The following is a 21,882-nucleotide window of genomic DNA, read 5'->3' on the forward strand; positions in this document are numbered from 1 at the left end:
AATGGGTTACCAAGGGAGAATCTGCACCAAAAAAGGCGAAGAGCATTCCTTCGGCCGGAAAGGTTATGGCGACTGTCTTTTGGGATTCGCGAGGGTTAATCCTCATCGACTATGTGAAAAAGAGTAAAACTATTACAGGTGCATATTATTGGACCGTTTGTAAACCGAGTTGCAAGAAAAACGCCGGCGATTGGACCGCAAAAAAGTCCTTTTCCATCACGACAATGCACCAGCACACACCTCAGCAGTTGTGGCTGCAAATTTAATGGCAATAGGATTCCAACTCGTTTCACATAGCTCCTATTCTCCAAGCTTGGTTCCCTTGGACTACTTTTTGTTCCCCAATTTGAAGAAACGTCTGGCGGGACAAAGATTTTATTCAAACGAGGAGGTGATTGCAGCAACTAATACCTATTTTGCAGACTTGGACAATTCCTATTATTCGGAAGGGATCAACAAACTATAACAGCATTGGACGAAGTCTATTAGTCTAAAAAGAGACTATGTCGAAAAATAAAAAGTGTTTACCGAAAACACGTAAGTAGTTTTTGTTTTTGCACCGACTTTTCAAACGCCCCTCGTAATAGCTATTTTAAAATGTCTGTTCCTTCAGACACGCACGCTTCTTTTGGTCATCATTGAATGGGTTTGGGCTATATGTGCAAAGTGTAGCGGTGTGACTCACCTCCAGGTCCAGGGACTGGCGCTGAGCGTGGTTGCGCAGCGCCGATTCGACGGACAGCCAGTTCCCGTGGTTGAATGTCTGCCACTGCGGCGCCGCGTTCGCGTAGAAGAAGGAGGCGTGCTGCTGCGTGTTGAGGATGAAGTCTCCGGAGGGCGCGAGGTGGCCGCGACTCAGCGTAGACTGCGAGAGCATCTGACTGGCCGCCTCCCGCGACCCCAGCGCCGCCGCCAGAGTGTCAAGAACGGCAGAGGGCGAGTACACTTTGGGCGGCGAGACGCCCACGTACAGCGTCCCAGTCTCGCTGCCCTGCGAGAACGACGGCCGTGCCGTCTGCTTCCGCCGGAATCGCTGCAACGACCTGTGCATACAGCGAGAGGGCTCCATCAGATTCCTTTCATGTACACTCCTGGAAATTGAAATAAGAACACCGTGAATTCATTGTCCCAGGAAGGGGAAACTTTATTGACACATTCCTGGGGTCAGATACATCACATGATCACACTGACAGAAACACAGGCACATAGACACAGGCAACAGAGCATGCACAATGTCGGCACTAGTACAGTGTATATCCACCTTTCGCAGCAATGCAGGCTGCTATTCTACCATGGAGACGATCGTAGAGATGCTGGATGTAGTCCTGTGGAACGGCTTGCCATGCCATTTCCACCTGGCGCCTCAGTTGGACCAGCGTTCGTGCTGGACGTGCAGACCGCGTGAGACGACGCTTCATCCAGTCCCAAACATGCTCAATGGGGGACAGATCCGGAGATCTTGCTGGCCAGGGTAGTTGACTTACACCTTCTAGAGCACGTTGGGTGGCACGGGATACATGCGGACGTGCATTGTCCTGTTGGAACAGCAAGTTCCCTTGCCGGTCTAAGAATGGTAGAACGATGGGTTCGATGACGGTTTGGATATACCGTGCGCTATTCAGTGTCCCCTCGACGATCACCAGAGGTGTACGGCCAGTGTAGGAGATCGCTCCCCACACCATGATGCCGGGTGTTGGCCCTGTGTGCCTCGGTCGTATGCAGTCCTGATTGTGGCGCTCACCTGCACGGCGCCAAACACGCATACGACCATCATTGGCACCAAGGCAGAAGCGACTCTCATCGCTGAAGACGACACGTCTCCATTCGTCCCTCCATTCACGCCTGTCGCGACATCACTGGAGGAGGGCTGCACGATGTTGGGGCGTGAGCGGAAGACGGCCTAACGGTGTGCGGGACCGTAGCCCAGCTTCATGGAGACGGTTGCGAATGGTCCTCGCCGATACCCCAGGAGCAACAGTGTACCTAATTTGCTGGAAAGTGGCAGTGCGGTCCCCTACGGCACTGCGTAGGATCCTACGGTCTTGGCGTGCATCCGTGCGTCGCTGCGGTCCGGTCCCAGGTCGACGGGCACGTGTACCTTCCGCCGACCACTGGCGACAACATTGATGTACTGTGGAGACCTCACGCCCCACGTGTTGAGCAATTCGGTGGTACGTCCACCCGGCCTCCCGCATGCCCACTATACGCCCTCGCTCAAAGTCCGTCAACTGCACATACGGTTCACGTCCACGCTGTCGCGGCATGCTACCAGTGTTAAAGACTGCGATGGAGCTCCGTATGCCACGGCAAACTGGCTGACACTGACGGCGGCGGTGCCCAAATGCTGCGCAGCTAGCGCCATTCGACGGCCAACACCGCGGTTCCTGGTGTGTCCGCTGTGCCGTGCGTGTGATCATTGCTTGTACAGCCCTCTCGCAGTGTCCGGAGCAAGTATGGTGGGTCTGACACACCGGTGTCAATGTGTTCTTTTTTCCATTTCCAGGAGTGTATATACAGGGTGGTCCATTGTTCGTGACCGGCACAAATATCTCACGAAATAAGCGTCAAACGAAAAAAAACTACAAAGAACGAAACTTCTCTAGCTTGAAGGGGGAAACCAGATGGCGTTATGGTTGGCCGGCTAGATGGCGCTGTCATAGGTCAAACGGATATCAGCTACGTTTTTTAAAAAGGAATCCCCAATTTTTTATTACATTTTCGTGTAGTACGTAAAGAAAAATGAATGTTTTAGTTGGACCACTTTTTTCGCTTTGTGATAGATGACGCTATAATCAAACTTCCTGACAGATTAAAACTGTGTGCCGGACCGAGACTCCTACAGTTCCATAAGGTTCTTGTAGGTGGCGGCGGTACATGTAGCCTTCAAAATGGCGTCTGTAATGTTGGTGCGTTCCAAGCAGAGTGTTGGCACTGAGTTACTTTTCGTGCAAAACCAGAGCATCGCAGATGTTCATTGGCGCTTGTAGAATATCTACGGAGACCTAGCAGTGAATAAAAGCACGTTGAGTCGTTGGGTGAGGAGTCCATCATCACCCCAACAAGGTTGTGTAAGCCTGTGTGATCTGCTGGACGCCGGCCGGCTGCACACAACAGTTGGAACGTGCGGACACTCTCATTCGAGGTGATCGACGGATCGCTGCTCAGCTGGACGTTTCCGTTGGTAGTACTGCACACTCGTCCACCAGCTGGGGCACTCAAAGGTGTGTGCCCGCTGGGCTCTTCGCCTTCCGACTTGAATCTGTTTGGTCCACTGAAGGATGCACTCCCCAGGAAGCAGCTCGTGGATGAATGGGAGGTTATTGCTGCAGCAAGAGGTTGGCTCCGACGTCGACCAGTAGAGTGGTACCAAGATGGCATACAGGCCCTCTCAGTAAAGTGGCGTAAGCCGCTACAGTGAATGGGGAGTATGTAGAAAAATGACGTTTAGTAGCCAAAAGAGTGCGGCGTAATATGTTGTATTAGAATCCTGTATAAAACTAACCTGCTTTCAGAGAAAAATTTTACGTTACTTATTCAAGAAACTTCCTGGCAGATTAAAACTGTGTGCCGGACCGACACTCGAACTCGGGACCATTGCCTTTCGCGGGCAAGTGCTCTACCAACTGAACTATCCAAGCACCACTCACGCCCCGTCCTCACACCTTTACTTCTGCCAGTACCGCGACTCCTACGTTCCAAACTTGGTAGAGCACCATCTGAGCTACCGAAGCACAGGTAGGAGACGGTTACTGGCAGAAGTAAAGCTGTGAGTACCGGTCGTGAGTCGTGCTTCGGTAGCTCAGTTGGTAGAGCACTTGCCCGCGAAAGGCAAAGGTCCCGAGTTCGAGTCTCGGTCGGGCACACAGTTTTAATCTGCCAGGAAGTTTCATATCAGCGCACACTCCGCTGCAGAGCGAAAATCTCATTCTGGAAACATCCCCCAGGCTGTGGCTAAGCCATGTCTCCGCAATATCCTTTCTTTCAGGGGTGCTAGATCTGCAGGGTTCTCAGGAGAGCTTCTGTTAAGATTGGAAGGTAGAAGACGAGGTACTGGCGGAAGTAAAGGTGTGAGGACGGGGCGTGAATCGTGCTTGGATAGCTCAGTTGGCTCCCGGCACTGTAGCTCAGCGTGTTCGGTCAGAGGGTTTAGCTACCCTCTGTAACAAAAAAACTGTGTGAACGAATCAACGATCAACCTGAACAGGCGTCATCGGACGTCCGCCACGAACAAATTCAACGAACAATCTAGAACAAAATGAGATAAAAAAAGGTTGGTAGAGCACTTTCCCGCGAAAGGCAAAGGTCCCGAGTTTGACTCTCGGTCCGGCACACAGTTTTAATCTGCCAGGAAGTTTCGTATCAGCGCACACTACGCTGCAGAGTGAAAATCTAATTCTGGACGCTGTAATAGTCACAAACATATGGCTCTCAATTTCAGACGAACAGTCGGTAACACGTAGGTTTTTTACATTAAAATACATAACGTAGGTACAGTTGAACATTTTATTTCGGTTGTTGCACTGTGATACATGTACATTTGTGAACTTATCATTTCTGAGAACGCATGCTGTTACAGCGTGCTTTCCTGTAAATACCACATTAATGCAATAAATGCTCAAAATGATGTCCGTCATCCTCAATGCATTTGGCAATACGTGTAACGACATTCCCCTGAACAGCGAGTAGTTCGCCTTCCATAATGTTCGCACATGCATTGGCGATGCGCTCACGCATATTGTGAGGCGTTGTCGGTGGATCACGATAGCAAATATCCTTCAACTTTCCCCACAGAAAGAAATCCGGGGACGTCAGATCCGGTGAACGTGTGGACCACGGTGTGGTGCTTCGACGACCAATCCACCTGTCATGAAATATGCTATTCAATACCGCTTCAACCGCACGCGAGCTATGTGCCGGACATATCATGTTGGAAGTACATCGCCATTCTGTCACACAGTGAAACATCTTGTACTAACATCGGTAGAACATTACGTGGCAAATCAGCATACATTGCACCATTTAGATTGTCATCGATAAAATGGGGGCCAATTATCCTTCTTCACACAATGCCGCGCCATACATTAACCCGCCAAGGTCGCTGATGTTCCACTTGCAGCCATCGAGGATTTTCCGTTGCCCAATAGTGCATATTATGCTGGTTTACGTTACCGCTGTTGGTGAATGACGCGTGCAAAAAATCTGCCATCGTAGCGTAATTTCTCTTGTGACCAGTGGCAGAACTGTACACGACGTTCAAAGTCGTCGCCATGCAATTCATCGTGCATAGAAATATGGCACGAGTGCAATCGATGTTGATGTTGCATTCTCAACACCGTCGTTTTTGAGAATCCCATTCTCGCGCAGTTTGTCTGCTACGAATGTGCGGATTAGCCGCGAGAGCAGCTAAAACACCTACTTGGGCATAATCATTTGTTGCAAGTCGTGGTTGACCTTTACACACGTGGCTGAACACTTCCTGTTTCCTTAAATAATGTAGCTATGTGGCTAACGGTCCGGACACTTGGATGATGTCGTCCAGGATACTGAGCAGCATACATAGCACATGCCCATTGGGCATTTTGATGGCAATAGCCATACATCAACACGATGTCGACCTTTTCCGCAATTGGTAAACGGTCCATTTTAACACGGGTAATGTATCACGAAGCAAATACCGTCCGCACTTCCTGAATGTTACGTAATACCACGTACTTATACGTATGCGATTATTACTGCGCCATCTATCACAAGCGAAAAAAGTTGTCCAACTAAAACATTCATATTTCTTTACGTACTACACGAATATGTAATAAAATGGGGGTTCCTATTTTAAAAAAAAAAGAACGCAGCTGATATCCGTTTGACTTACGGCAGCACCATATAGTGGGCCAACCATAGCACCATATGGTTTCCCCCTCCAAGCTAGACGAGTTTCGTTCTTAGTAGTTTTTTCGTTTGATGCTTATTTCGTGAGATATTTGACCCCGTCACTATCGATGGACCATCCTGTATACGTACATATACAAGGTATTTCCGTAAGAGCGTGCAAAATGTAACAGGGAATGGAGAATGGTCCACTGTACAATTTGAGGTATGGAACATAGGGTCGGAGATGCCAGCTTAAGGAGATATGGAAGTAGATCTGTCTCCCGCTTTGTTTAGAATTACTGCTTTCCACCTTATTTACAACTAACATGTGTACAGGTTTACACCTACTGTGCTGTTTATTTAGATGCACATTCTTCGCCGTCATCGTAGGCGACAATCGCATTGGGCCATACCTTCTACCTGGCCGTCTGAATGGCCACCTGTACTTAAGGTTCGTGCAGAGAGTTCTACCAGAGTTGTTGGAGAATGTACCCTTGGCTGTTCATGGGAGGATGTGGATACACATTGTGAGTAGGCTGTTTAGGTTTTTATGTCGGTAACGTCACCTAGCGCTCTGTATGAAAATCATTGGCTGTGCTGCGTGCAGTCCGTGGCTAGTTGGCATTGTTGTAATATTCGCTGTTGTAGTGTTGGGCAGTTGGATGTGAACAGCGCGTAGCGTTGGGCAGTTGGAGGTGAGCCACCAGCAGTGGTGGATGTGGGGAGAGAGATGGCGGAGTTTTGAGAGCGGTTGATCTGGACGTGTGTCTATCAGAAAGAGTAAATTTGTAATATTGGATATCATGGACTTAGATTGCGTTGCGCTAAAAATATTGTGTGTCAGTTTAGTGTTGATCAGCATAAGTAAAGAGAGAAATGACTGAGTACGTTCAGTTCTGCTCAGCTGTTTGAAAATCAAATAACGTAGAGGTTTATCAGCACAGTAATTCATTAATTTTTCTAAGGGGACGTTTCAACATGACGATGCACCGCCCCATCTTCAGTGTAGATACCCGGAACCATTCTAATGTTGTACTTCCTTGTCGCTGGGTTGGGAGTGAAGGTCACCTGACCTGCGTCCCCTCGATTATTTCATATGGGGATATCTGAAGTGCCGGACGTGGTGGCCATGTGGTTCTAGGCACTTCAGTCCAGAACCACGTGACTGCTACGGTCGCAGGTTCGAATCCTGCCTCGGGGATGGGTGTGTGTGATGTCCTTAGGTTAGTTAGGTTTAAGTAGTTCTAAGTTCTAGGGGACTGATGACCTCAGATGTTGAGTCCCATAGTGCTCAGAGCCATTTGATATCTGAAGTCATTTGTGTATGAGACCCCAGTGGATACAGAGATGGTATTAATTGCCAGAATTGTAGCTACTTGTGGTGCGATTCGAAACACACGAGGGATATTTGTCAGGGTGCATTAGAATCTTGTTCGCCGATGCCATGCTTACATTGAGGTTGATGGCTGTCAATTTCAGCACATTTTGTAAGATACAGAAAAAATGATACGTTCATTGTGTCAGCAATGGTGTTTGCAGTTAAGTGTTAATCATGTAAATAAAAAAGTACACAGTAATGTTTTCTCCTTAAAGTGGCTTCTTCGGCCCCAGGTTCCCTATTTCAAATTGCTGTGGAGCATCCTCTATGTCCTGTTAAATTTTTGTGCACTGTTGCGTAATCATTCTGTGGAGATCTTTGTGCCTATATAATCGTATCTGTTGCATGTGCGGCACTAAAGTGGGCGTCATTTACGACGGCGGCCGAGTTTAGGTTCTTTCTGCGCATCTGATGTCACAAAACACAGTCAGCCAATGAACGGAGAACGACGTTGCCAGAGCTCGACTGCAGTGCAGAGCACGGACGAGTGTCTTCAGTTTTAGAAACGTTCAGTCATAAAGAAAGTAATTGAACAATAGCAATTTCTTGATAGCAGATTTTCTATAAAAGGAAGTTTGGAAAAACATTGTTTATACCAACTGCTTCATATTCTATTAGTTAATTAAACCAAACAAGCAATAAGCCTCCTAATTCAGGCGATAGTAAGGAAATTCATTCTCACTAACCGCTTTTTCGCAATAAAGACCAGCGGTAATTGTATATTTCCTATTGTACTTCAACGAAACGTGAGTAATTCATCGTCATACCAACAGTGTTTGTCGGTATTTAGCGTGATTCTTATCCCAGCAAATTCTGATAAACGACGAGCTGCATTAGCATAATGGTTAAGGTGTTGCATGATAGCAACGAGTGAATGTTAGTTTTCGTGAGAGTAGGCAGTAGCTGTCTGCTAAAGTAGTTTTTCCTCCAGTATTGTCAACAGCTTTAGCGGAAGTAGAAAGGCAGAGGGGTCTAGCTAGGTAGTGAGAGCTGGTGCATCTTTCGTGACCCCCTCCCCCCTCTCCCCTCCCCACCACAGCAGCGGCGGAGCCGGAGAGGGGGGAAGGGTTACTGCTTTGCTGGAGCCTGGTGAGTACAGACTGATATGGGGCAGGCCACGGATGGAGTTATTTGAATTATCTAGAATTTGAATTTCAGTCATTTTTATTTCAGTTTCTCTGGTAGTCAGCAGTAATTATGCTAGTTATCGTGGAAATAATTTCATGTGAAAATTTAATATCATTCTTGAGTTTTTCGGTAATATCTAAAACTGAAAATAAAACTCCGCCGGAACAGGCCATGAAAGCCCAAAGGTAGAGACCGGCCGCCGTGTCACCCTCAGACCACAGATGTCACTGGATGCGGATATGAAGGAGCATGTGGTTAGTACACCACTCTACCGGCCATATGATATTTTACGAGACTGGAATTGCTACTTCTCAGTCAAGTAGCTCTTGAGTTTGCCTCACAAAGGCTGAGTGCACCTCGCTTGCCAACAGCCCTCGGCAGACCGAATGGTCACCCATTCTAGTGTCATCCCAGCCCCACAGTACTTAACTTCGGTGATCTGACGGGAACGGGTGTTACCACTGCGACAAGGGCGTTGGATGTCAGTAAGAACACTCTGTGTATACGTGCGCTAGGCTCGATGTTTAGGGCAGAATAAAAAGACTTTGGCTTTCCAGGCCGGTAGTGTAGGGGATTCAGAGTCACTGTACAGGATAACTTCATTAATTACGAGAGGCGCGAGATTGAATTTTAGACAATTCATGAGTTTTTTGGAGCTTGAAAGTCAGTGTCTTTCTAGAGCCACATTGATACGTGTCGATGGCAGTGTCTAACCTCATTCTTTGTTAACCTACAGTAAATGTGTGCACTTTTAGTGCGCGAGTATTGTGTGAAATGAAATCCCAATTTGAATGAATTTTTCTGTTGTAAATCTATGCTTTTCACTGTGGGAATTTGGGTTTCTCAATCACGTGTGAACAAAGTGTATTGCATCTGTGCAATCAATTAATAGACTGATTTCAATCTATAGTGTGGAATATGTATTTGCTTATCCGTGCTATTTTGTGATACAAGGACTGAGCACTTCAAAGTACTTTCGCTGTTTGAGGAACTTGATTGCATTGAGTTCGTCCTTTTCTTACGTTTCCAACAACTGGTCGCGCCTTCAGCATTCGTGGATCGTATGTACGCTTCACTACATTTCGGTAGATTTTGTCGAAGCTATAACAAGGGCCACGTGCGACCACGTATTGATCAGCCCACGTACTATGTCATGTCTCTAGCCAAGATACTCTCCTCTGAACAGCCATTGTTTTTTCTGGTAGTTTTGGTAACAATAATTGAGTATTTATTTCGGTGTGTTGGCGCGTTGTGGTATGAGAGGGTGTACAAGCGCTGAATTCGTTTTCATAATTCCTTTTCGCCTTGGTTCCCGCATTATTATTCGATTTGGTGCCCTAATGAATTACATTGAATCTTCGTGTAAAGCAGGGATCGCACAAACCTATTACTTTGTGAATGCTGCTGTTCAGTCTTTATTTCGTCCACGTTCAATCAAATTGTTTAATAAATCATTCGAATCACATGCTGAAAAGTAATTCACGATTTCTATATTGCAATCCCATCCCATTTTCTCTAGTGCTTTTGTGGAAGAATGAATTGAAAACCTCCTTAATAAATTAGAAGTCCACTCTGTCTCCTTGATTAACATGTTACATATAAAAAATAGTAAGCGGTTGCGCTTTCTTTTTAAATGGCCATCAGATGCAAGCAATGATCTGGGCCTACATTTAAAACTTAGAGGAAAGGAGCTCTCTCTAAACTGAAATAACTATTTTAATCTATACTCCGGATGCACATTTTAATAGTGACAGGCACATGTCATTTGGCGACTCTTTCAACGGTGCACTTACAGTAAAGAAACAATCTGTCATGCACTTTACACTCACATGCAGAATAAGGTTACAAAAAGATCTTTTACAGTGTTTGTAGGAAAAGTTGGGGCGTAAGCTCAGAACACCTAGCATCATTACTTCGAAATATTGATAACGGCAATACTTCAACCATGAGGTGAGTGGCGAACACTCAGAGTTTTTCGATGTGACAAATGGAGTCTGACAAGGTTGTATACTGTCACCTATATTGTGGTATCATGTATCGATACCCCCTCAGGGACGACATGCAGTTGGCAAAGGATTTGCAAGTTTCTATGAAATGATAATTAAATAAAGACCCTACGCTGTCAATAGGCGTTGATATACATCAAAGGGGACAGTTTAAAATGTGTATCCCCACCGGGACTTGAACATAGGACCTTCTGCTTACATGGCAGACGCTCTCTCCATCTGAGCCACCGAGGACACAGGGGATAGTGCGACGGCCTGTGGGTGTGGCAGTGCGGTTCTAGGCGCTTCAGTTGGTCGAGATCCAATGACTGTTAGCAGAATATGGAATCGGTGGGTTCAGGAGGGTAATACGGAACGCCGATGGATCCCAACGGCCTCGTATCACTAGCAGTCGAGATGACAGGCATCTTATCCGCATGGCTGTAACGGATCGTGCAGCAACGTCTCGATCCCTGAGTCAAGAGATGAGGGCGTCTGCAAGACAACAACCATCTGCACGAACAGTTCGACGACGTTTGCAGCGGCATGGACTATCAGCTCGGAGACCATGGCTGCGATTACCATTGACGCTGCATCACAGACAGGAGCGCCTGCGATGGTGTGCTCAACGGCGAACCTGGGTGCACCGATGGCAAAACGTCATTTTTTCGGATGAATCCACGTTCTGTTTACAGCATCGTGATGGTCGCATCCGTGTTTGGCGACATCGCGGTGAACGCACTTTGGAAGCGAGTATTCGTTATTGCCATACTGGCGTATCACCCGGGGTGATGGTATGGGGTGCCATTGGTTACACGTCTCGGTCACCTCTTGTTCGCATTGACAGCAGGACGTTACATTTCAGACGTGTTACAACCAGTGGTTCTACCCTTCATTCGGTCCCTGCAAAACCTTACATTTCAGCATGATGATGCACGACCGAATGTTGCAGGTCCTGTACGGGCCTTTCTCGATAGAGAAAATGTTCCGACTGCTGCCCTGGCCAGCACATTCTCCAGATCTCTCACCAACTGAAAAGGTCTGGTCAATGGTGGCCGAGCGACTGGCTCGTCACAATACGCCAGTCACTACTCTTGATGAACTGTGGTATCGTGTTGAAGCTACATGGGCAGCTGTACCTGTACACGCCATCCAAGCTCTGACTTAATGCCCAGGCGTATCAAGGCTGTTATTACGACCAGAGGTGGTTGTTCTGGGTACTGATTTCTCAGGATCTCTGCACCCAAATTACGTGAAAATGTAATCACATGTCAGTTCTAGTATAATATATTTGTCCAATGAACACCCCTTTATCATCTGCATTTCTTCTTGGTGTAGCAATTTTAATGACCAGTAGTGTACGTCCTCAATTATTTGCTGTATGCAATTCCAATATCTGTCTTCCTCCACAAATTTTTCCCTCTGCAGCTCCCTCTAGAACGACGGATGATAGTCCATAAGATCCTAACACGTGACCTACTAGCCTGTCTCTTCTTTTTGACAGTGTTTTCCGTATGTTTCCTTCCTCACGCGATTCTGCACAGAACTTTCTCTTTCCTTACCGTATTAGTTGACCTAATTTTCAACATTCTTCTGTCGCACCGCATCTCAAATGCTTCGATTCTCTTCTGATCCGGTTTTCCCATAGTCATTCTCTCATTACCAAACAACGCTGTGCTCGAAACGTACATTCTCAGATATTTCTTTCTAAAATGAAACTTATGCTTGATAATAGCAGACTTCTCTTGGACAGGGCTGCCCTTATTGCCAGTGCTAGTCTGCTTTTTCCTCCTTGCTCTGTCCGCCATGGGTATTTTGCAGCCTAGTTAGTAGAATTCCTTAACTTCACCTACTTTGTGATCCCAATTCTGATGTTAAGTTTCTCGCTGTTCTCATTTGTGTGCTCCTTCTCATTACTTTCGTTTTTCTTCGATTTGCTCTCAATCGGTATTCTGTACGCAATAGACTGTTCATTCCATTCAACACATCCAGTAATTATTCTTCACTATCATCTGAATAGCGATGTTATCAGCGAATCTTATCATTGATATCTTCTCTCCTTGAAATTTAATCCCAGTCTTGAACCCTTTCTTTTATTTCTGTCATTGCTCTTTCGAAGTATAGATTGAACAACAGGGATGAAAGACTACACCCTTGGTTTATCAATTTTAATCTGAGCACTTCGTTCTTGGTCTTCAGTCTTATTGTTCCCCCTTGGTTCTTGAACATATTGTAGGTTACTCATCTTTCCTTATAGCTTATCCCAGTTATTCTCAGGCTTTCGAAAATCTTGCAGCATTTGACATTGTTAAAAGCTTTTTCCATGTCGACAAATCTTATGAACGTGTCTTGATTTTTCTTCAGTCTGGCTTCCATTATCAGCCTCACTGTCAGAACTGCCTAAATGGTGCCTTTACCTTTCTTAAAGCCAGACCGATAGTCATCCTACAGATTCTCAATTTTCTTTTCCATTCTTCTGTATATGATTCTTATCAGCAACTTGGATGTATGAGCTGTTAAGCTGATTGTGCAACAATACTCGCACTTATCGGCTTTTGATGCTCGCACTTATGGGCTCTTAATACTTTCGGAATTATGTGGATGATGGTTTTCCTAGAGTCTGATGGTATATCGCCAGTTTTACAAATTCTACACACTAGCGTGGGTACCTGTTTTTTTTTTTTCGCTGCCCCCAAAGACTTTAGTAACTCCAATAGAATGTCATCTATCCCTTCTGCCTTATTTGATCTTAAGTCGTCCAAAGCTCTTTTCAAATCGGATTCTAATACTGGACCCCCACCTCTTCCCTGTCGTTTCCTGTTTCTTCTTCTATTATGTCATCAGGCAAGTCTTCCCCCTCGTAGAGACCTTCAATGTACACTTTCTACCTATCTGCTCTCTCTTCTGCATTTAACTGTAGAAATTCCATTCCACTTCGTGTTACCACCTTTGCCTTTAATTTCACAGAAAGTTATTTTGACCATTCTATATGCTTTTTCGATTTCTTCACTTTTTCCATGCAACCATTTATGATGTACCTTTCGCATTTCTTGCTTTAAGTTTTCATTTTCTACAAAGGCAAAGAGAAAATGTGAAGCGGTAGCCAGGCGTAGAGCTTGCGCCTACCGTCATGTATTTTTGATTTTTAAATGTTAAAAAAAAAGATATCTTTACTGTTTCTCGGTAAGAGAAAGGACACGATCTCTGTTAATGAATGAAGGTAGACGCACGTTATTTTAGAGCGTAATCGGTGGTAGCATTTTGGTTGTGAGAATAAGTAAAAAGGCTGTATGTCTGATGTGCATCGAAGGAAGAATATAGAGGCAGTACTCAAAATTCCAATTTCAGATAACCTCTTTATTATTTTCTTATCTGTCATTAATTAATTTAATTATTTCCAAGTAGGCTGTTTACATTTTCTTATTGGTAACGCCACGTACCGCTCTGTATGAAAAATCACTGGCTGTGCTGTGCGCAGTCTGTGGCTAGTTTGCATTGTTGTCTGCCATTGTAGTGTCGGGCAGCGGCAGCTGGATGCTAACAGCGCGTAGCGTTGCGCAGTTGGAGGTGAGCCGCCAGCAGTGGTGGACGTGGGGAGAGAGATGGCGGAGTTTTGAAATTTGTAAGAATTGGTGTCATGAACTGCTATATATATTATGACTAGTGAGGTAAATACATTGTTCGTTCTCTATTAAAATCTTTCATTTGCTAACTATGCCTATCAGTAGTTAGTGCCTTCAGTAGTTTGAATCTTTTATTTAGCTGGCAGTAGTGGTGCTCGCTGTATTGCAGTAGCTTGAGTAACGAAGATTTTTGTGAGGTAACTGATTTGTGAAACGTATAGGTTAATGTTAGTCAGGGCCATTCTTTCGTAGGGATTTTTGAAAGTCAGATTGCGTTGCGCTAAAAATATTGTGTGTCAGTTTAAGCACAGTCTTGTATAATTGTTCAAAGGGGACGTTTCATATAGACCAGTCGTGTATAATTTTTCTAAGGGGACGTTTCATATGTCGACCCTTAACCAAGGATACCTCACTGGAATCTTCTGATTTTTTCTTGTGGTTTGTGTAGTTAGTGTAGCCTTTGTTTATTGCTAGCGCGTAATCATAGAGAGAATTTCCTTTGTAGTTGCAGTCTTTCATTGTTGTACAGTAAAACAGTTGTGGCACGCATGTATAATTGCACCAAGTATTTCGCAGCTTCGCTTGCAATTAACTAGATCTTATTTTCAGTGCTATGTTAATGTGTTCACTTATTATTGCTCTTCAAATTGTGCTTTTATGTGTTATCGTGTGAAATATTGTGACAATAATGGCGTGTGAGAAACGTAACACTAGGCTCCAAAGTAAACTGAGAAATAATAGTGACGACGAGCGTCGCTTATCAGCACCACAGTGTAGTGAATTAACAGACATTCGAAGCAGTAATTTGGTAATTGTGCATAGGGAAATGGAGCGGGCGGCCAATAATGGTGTAGACAATGAAGCAAGTAGTGAACAGGGAACAATTATCGATCGATCAGTCGGCAACAGCTCGCCTCAGGAATTCGAAATGACAGAACACGATATTGCAAATACTGTAGACTTAGGTTATGGGTCCTCACCGTTTTCTCAAATGAGTCAAGACACATTTTCTGCCCGTCAAAATGTAAATGTTGCCGGTGAAAATGCACTGCCAAAAAGCATAAAAAAACAGATTCCAGACACTAATACATTATTATTGCAATTAATGCAACAAATGGAACAAAATCAGAAACAAATGGGGCAAAATCTTCAAAAGTTAGACACAATGGAACAAAATCAGAGACAAACACAGCAAAAGCTTCAAAAGTTAGACACAATGGAACAAAATCAGAGACAAACACAGCAAAAGCTTCAAAAGTTAGACACAATGGAACAAAATCTTCAAAAGTTAGACACAATGGAACAAAATCTTCGGAAGTTAGACACCACACTTGAACAAACACGTGAAGATTTAACTACTGAGTTACATAACATTGAATCGAAATGTCAAAAAATCTGTAATGACGTAAAAACACAAATTTGTGAGCATTTTCAACCTATTTTTTCGTGGCATGAAAACGCATTACAGAATCACGAAGCAGCCATAAAAGAACTGCACACAATTGTTCATGTAAATCATGAGACCTTGCAAGCTAAAATTGACTCAGTTGCATCTACCGATTCGGTTACGCAACTTGCAAAAACTCAAGAAAACTTAAAGGACACAGTATATACTCTGAAAATTGGTTCAGAAAGAGACATGGAGGACAAAGCAAACTAGTAATGTAAAGTGAAAATTTTTATGGCAAAGACAAAAGTTAAAAAGCAGATTATCTTTCAATAAACAGTTTTACATGTGAAATGTGGTGCCATCATTTACCCTTTCTAGTTCGCAGAGTTTTAACTTCAAAGCAATTATCATGTTGTGTACGTCGGTAAGGAATGCTAAAATTTTTCTCAAGGTTAGCGTCTTATGTTATTTTTCTCTGAGCCAGCCGGCGCACGTGGCTGCCTGCGGTGCGAGTCATTGTCTGTTACCTCTTTGTTGGCGCGCGTCGTTACTGGGATTAGGAGACCTAACTTCTACAAATTCACCTTGCCGAGAGGGCCCTGTCCTGTAGGAATCCCGCCAGTTATGATGCAATTCAGGTCTGTCATTTTGTCGGTAGATTCCATAGTTTCTTTCTTGTCGGCCACGTGGTGGAGAATTACTTCCTGAATCGTAATTGCGCGCTGGACCGTTGCGTCTGAAGTTATTCTGTCTCCCGTGATAATAATAGTTCTGGTTGCCATATTGTCTGTTTCTATGATTGTTTCTGTCATGTTCATTACTACGCAAATACGATCTTTCTCTGTAACTATTATTCTGCCAGTGGTTGTCATACGGGTGGTGTCTGTTTTGGTCACGATTTGTGTTGTGAGAATAGCCTTGTCGTGTCCAGTTATTATTTCTTTCATCGCGGAATTGCGACGGATGTGACCTGTAATTGTTGTGTTCCTGTTTTCGCGTTCCGCAATTGTCAGTGTCAATTTCTAATTCTTGTAAGAGTCCCTGAAAAGCTTCAATGTCGTCTTTGCAACGGCCTGCCAAAATAATATGCCGTAAATGTTCAGGCAATTTGATTAAGCAAATGCGGATGAGTTCTGACGGGCTTTATGGGTTTGAAAGATACTGATTCTTATGTAACATGTCTTCAAAATATTTCACAAGACTTGAAAATTCAGATTGTTCGAAATTTTTCATCATTATGATGCAATGTTTTACTCGGTCTTGTGTGGCTTGAGACCAATATGCTGAGAGGAAGGCGTGGTAAAATTCTCCTTCACTGTGGCAATCGTGAATGACTGATCGCATTCTTACAGCTGGTTCATTCTCTAAATAGCCACACATAAATTCTAATCTGTGTTCTAATGACCAGTTGGGGGGCAAACAATGAGAGAATTGATGAAGCCACGCTTGTGGATGAATGTCGTTGCCAGAATTCCTGAATGTTTTGAATTTACGTGTGGTAATGAACAGCTTATAGTCAAAATCATCGTGTCGGCGGGTTGCATGTCGGTCATTGTTACGTCGTTTCGGCGGTTCCATCTCAAAATTCGGTGTACTTTGCCAATTTCTTTCATAATCTCCAAAGTGCCCTGTGTTATTATTTTGTGGCGGTTCCGTATTTTTATATCCCTCTTCCCGTATTGGTGTGCGAGAGTCCTCTGAAATACGTAATTCTTGTATTACCTGTGTCAGCTGATCTTGTACTTCCCGGATTTCTCTTTGGTGTTGCGTATTAATTTGATTTTGATTTTGTTTGAATTTCCTAATTTGTTCGAACTCTTCTGTGTCATTAAAGACTACCGGTTTTGTGTCATTCAGATTATCATCTACCTTCGTAGATAAATTATTTAGCTTATCCGAAAGTTCAACTACTTTCTCTGATGTTAACATGCAACAATGTTTGAAGTTTACTATCCAGTCTAGAACCTACAGAACATATTTAGACAGTATTTACGAGTGCATTGTTATAGTGAACAGACATCACAGTGTTATTGCGTGTGTACATTCTTGCTTGTTAGTTGCACGATTATGTAACGACTATAAGGCTCACATACTTAGAACATTTACCAGTATTGCTAATGAGATTTTAATGCAACATTTTGGTTTACTTGAAAATACATTCTGGATTTAAAGTACTGTCTGTGAGATACCAGATGACACAGTGGTTAGTATATGTGACAGCTACACGATTATATCACGTCGCTACTAATGAGTGACAATTTACAATGTTGCTTTCGCGGTGTATCTGTTTTACATCTGCACAGTTTTCTGTATTCTTCTGGAAAGTATAACATGTTTTAGTTGTAGCTTTTGTAGTATAGCTACAATGAGACAGCCTTTTCCATAGCACAACAATACGTTACAGTACAGTACTTTCTTCATCACAGCAATAAGCGTAATAACTAAGATGTCTATACGCAAAACATTTCACTTTTGTTTATCATGAGGTAAGTACATTGACTTCTGCAGAACTTAGCTTTCGGAGGACGATAACAACGACACTTCCACAGAGATTATCTTACAACAAGACGCACAGTTTAGCGCTACAGTACACGTATTTGAGTGATTAATTTTGTACTTAAAACATTTATTTTTAAAGATATTTGAAGTACAATGATACAAAGGTTTTCCATGATACATTTCATTCCATTGCTGTAATCTGTAACACCTGAGGATATAATTACATTAATCCTCAGGGGGTACACTCCTACTTTGTGTACCATGTGTGTGGCAAGCACAAGGAGCCCTAGCTAATATGGTATTTGGTTATACAACTTTACACATCGGTACCATATTTCTCTAACACATTAATTACACAGCTATCTGATCATTTAACTGGGAGAGACAAACATTCATTTTACTACATCAGTGACAGATGTTTACGTAATTACACAGTTGGATAACTTCACACTTACGAAATTGTATTTTGTCTGTACTTTGTGAACTGTTCATATTTTTTCAAAACCATTGTGATACTGTAGGAGCTTTGAATGACATATTTGGTATGAGATCATGATTTTTAAAGTACGTTTGAGGTAGATGGCACTTGACATGAGCAGAGAATTTTTTTTTAGGTTTTGAAATTATTGGAGCAAGCTACGACGATTTTGAGATTTGACTGAGGTGTTATGATGTTATTATTACGATGACTGTGTATTATGCCTTTGTGGTATGTTTACGGTCAATAAGCTGATTCTATATGAGTTATTTGATTATGCTATGTATCTGTTATGATGAAATATTGAAGAAGTGTCGACGAATAAGGTAAGGAATAAAGAGTAGTGGTTAGGGACTCTGGTTTGTGAAAAAGGATGTTGGAAACCGAGAATCGTACTTTAAGAGTTATGAAATGTGTGTATATGCGTGAATGTATCACTTTGCTGGCGAAAATTTTTTGGACACTATTATATTTAAAGGATTTTGTTTCTACAGATTTGTAACGCAAATTCTCAACCTGTGAAAATATTTTTATATGAGACTGTCACTGTAGCGGAAACTGCTGTCGTAATTTTTTCAGTAAGAAAGGTAAGTGACTACCTGCACGTAATGCGTCGTGGGCACCCAGCTGTGCGACAGTCGCCTGGGAAAAAAGCCATTAGTGTGTGCCTTTCAGAGGCACAGGTAAAAAAAAGAAAAAAGGGAAGCCATTATCCTCGCTATTGACATTCCTTTGCAGAAAGCATAGTAAATACGACACCCTCAAACTTGAAAACATGATTACACTGTAGAGTTCTTAATTTATGATATTTACTGAAATGAAATGATGAGCAACGTTTCATGTCTACTGTTTTGCTAGTTGGAAGATTGTTTACTGAGTTATGAAATGCCTCATGGCTAGTGAATGACGTTTCACGCCTTGCTTTGCCTATTTTGTTTAATATCTAGTTTCTAGCTCCACTGCAGCATTGGTTACAATAAAATTTAGTAGATGTACTAATATAGTTATTTTATGCCTACAGACCCAGTAAAAAAAATTATGATCTACTTCCAAGAAAATGAGGGAACATAAATAGGCATTTCCCTTCACAGGAACTGCATAAATAATTTTTTTACTATTTGGTAACTTGTGTGCTAGCGTATGTTCTCGTGATGCATCACTTTAGTGTTAAGATGTGACATAGGTATTAAACATTTTTACTGTAATATTTTTTCTGCTTCAGCTTTGTCATGTTTAGATATAAATTATTACATTTATTGCTGCTCGCTATGCTTACTTGCATTTTTTTGTCATTGCTGTTTGTATTAATTGTTTAGTGCCGCTGCATTGCCTCGTCTCTTAATTAAGCATCTGAGCTCAGTAGATTTAAGTTAGCTTAAGAGGGGGTAGCCTATATAAGAGAATGAGTTGCGATGGATTTGAAGAAATGCACTGAGAGGTTATATGAGAAAAGTACTGAAAGCAGGTATAGATAGGACTTTTTGGAAATAATGAAGAACGAAGGGAGATCTCCGAGAAGTAAAGGAAGTTTTGTTTGCAAAATACTGCAGTAAAACAAACCCTGCCCTTTCCTTGTGTTATCCCACTATGTGTTTGTGTACCCTTGTGTATTTATTTTCTTCCTGTCTCTGTGTACTGTTTCATAGAAATTTTCCTCTTCTAACACTAAGCTACATTCACTATGATGAGGAATACTGTTTTCCTCAAATATAATTTGCATTAATAACATGTTATTTACTTCGTAAAGATGTTTACACATAATTTATTCTGTTTTGTTCTAATGCTCATGTGTCAAGTTGATGTTTCAAAAGTTATTCTGATCTTTTATGTATGTTCTTATGTTGAAATTTTTGTAACACCGATGTATTTGTTATTTCGATTCTTTTGTAAAGCCTGTATTACAGCAAATGTTATCTGTATTGTTACATTCTTTAATTATGTATTTTGTACCTTTGTTATTGTATTCTTTTGTTATAAAATTGTAATTGACACCAGTTCAACAAATTAAGTAACTTGTAAATTACATTTCACTGCACACGTTTCTGTTGGTCATAGTATATGGACAATATGTGAGAAGAAGAACTGATAGTGTTTGCATGTGTGTTCATAATTCAGTAAGGGACTGGATAACAGCATTGCTGGTTGTAAGGACATTTCAAAAACAATTTTTGTGAGTGCACAAGTGGTGGTTATGGACTTGCTATATTATCCGCAAGACTCTTCAATGGTGATTGTGCGCCTGCACAGTCAAACAGATGGCTAATGGCCATCTCTACAAGGACTACAGTGGGTCTACACCTTTGATGACCCACCAATACCATTATTTCTACAAGCACTGCAGTGGGTCTGCATCTCTGGTGGCCCACCAATAGTAATCTCTACCAGGACTACAGTGGGTCTGCTCTGTGATGACCTACCGATAGTCTTCAACGTCGACTGACTCTGCTGTGGCCTATTACCTGTCTGCATGTCAAGAGTCAGCACTGTCTTTCGTTGGAAGGACAACACTACTTCTTCAAGACTGCTTAGAAATCCACTACTTCCAAGTGCAATTTCTTTTATTGCTCAGACTTTGATAAAAACACTGCAATTTTACTATGATGAACGATCAGGACTGTCTTAATGGACTGTGAGAGAATTTTAGCTTTTGACCAACATTGTATCGATAAGTGTGTGCATTTCATTTCTTTTTTATTGTAATTATGAAAATATTTTTCAAATCTGTATTGGCCATGGCCCAAAAATTTTTTAGTGGGGAGCATGGGGGCTATGTAAGTAGGCTGTTTACATTTTCTTATTGGTAACGCCACATAGCGCTCTGTATGAAAAATCACTGGCTGTGCTGTGCGCAGTCTGTGGCTAGTTTGCATTGTTGTCTGCCATTGTAGTGTCGGGCAGCGGCAGCTGGATGCTAACAGCGTGTAGCGTTGCGCAGTTGGAGGTGAGCCGCCAGCAGTGGTGGACGTGGGGAGAGAGATGGCGGAGTTTTGAAATTTGTAAGAATTGGTGTCATGAACTGCTATATATATATTATGACTAGTGAGGTAAATACATTGTTTGTTCTCTATTAAAATCTTTCATTTGCTAACTATGCCTATCAGTAGTTAGTGCCTTCAGTAGTTTGAATCTTTTATTTAGCTGGCAGTAGTGGTGCTCGCTGTATTGCAGTAGCTTGAGTAACGAAGATTTTTGTGAGGTAACTGATTTGTGAAATGTATAGGTTAATGTTAGTCAGGGCCATTCTTTCGTAGGGATTTTTGAAAGTCAGATTGCGTTGCGCTAAAAATATTGTGTGTCAGTTTAAGCACAGTCTTGTATAATTGTTCAAAGGGGACGTTTCATATAGACCAGTCGTGTATAATTTTTCTAAGGGGACGTTTCACCATATATCTAATTCTTATTTTTTATTATATTATAAGGTGGCGACAAGTGACAGGCACGATATGTATTGGGTTAAACAGTGAGTACTAGTATTACTAAGATAATGCATAGACATGTATGTTAATAATTTCTTTATGATCCATATACTCTGA

At 42.7% G+C, this 21,882-nt stretch overlaps 1 protein-coding gene across 1 annotated transcript in view; it reads right to left on the reverse strand.

The window, feature by feature from the left end:
• The window catches only part of LOC126355096 (uncharacterized), a 133,612-nt gene that overhangs the window by 34,820 nt on the left and 76,910 nt on the right, over nt 1–21,882 (reverse strand). The window contains exon 4 of the mRNA XM_050005291.1: nt 686–1,043. Within this exon, the coding sequence (XP_049861248.1) occupies nt 686–1,043 (358 nt within the window). The remainder of the gene's footprint in view (nt 1–685; nt 1,044–21,882) is intronic.

Source organism: Schistocerca gregaria, chromosome 3, assembly GCF_023897955.1.
Source record: "Schistocerca gregaria isolate iqSchGreg1 chromosome 3, iqSchGreg1.2, whole genome shotgun sequence".
NCBI classification, from domain to species: Eukaryota; Metazoa; Arthropoda; class Insecta; order Orthoptera; family Acrididae; genus Schistocerca; species Schistocerca gregaria.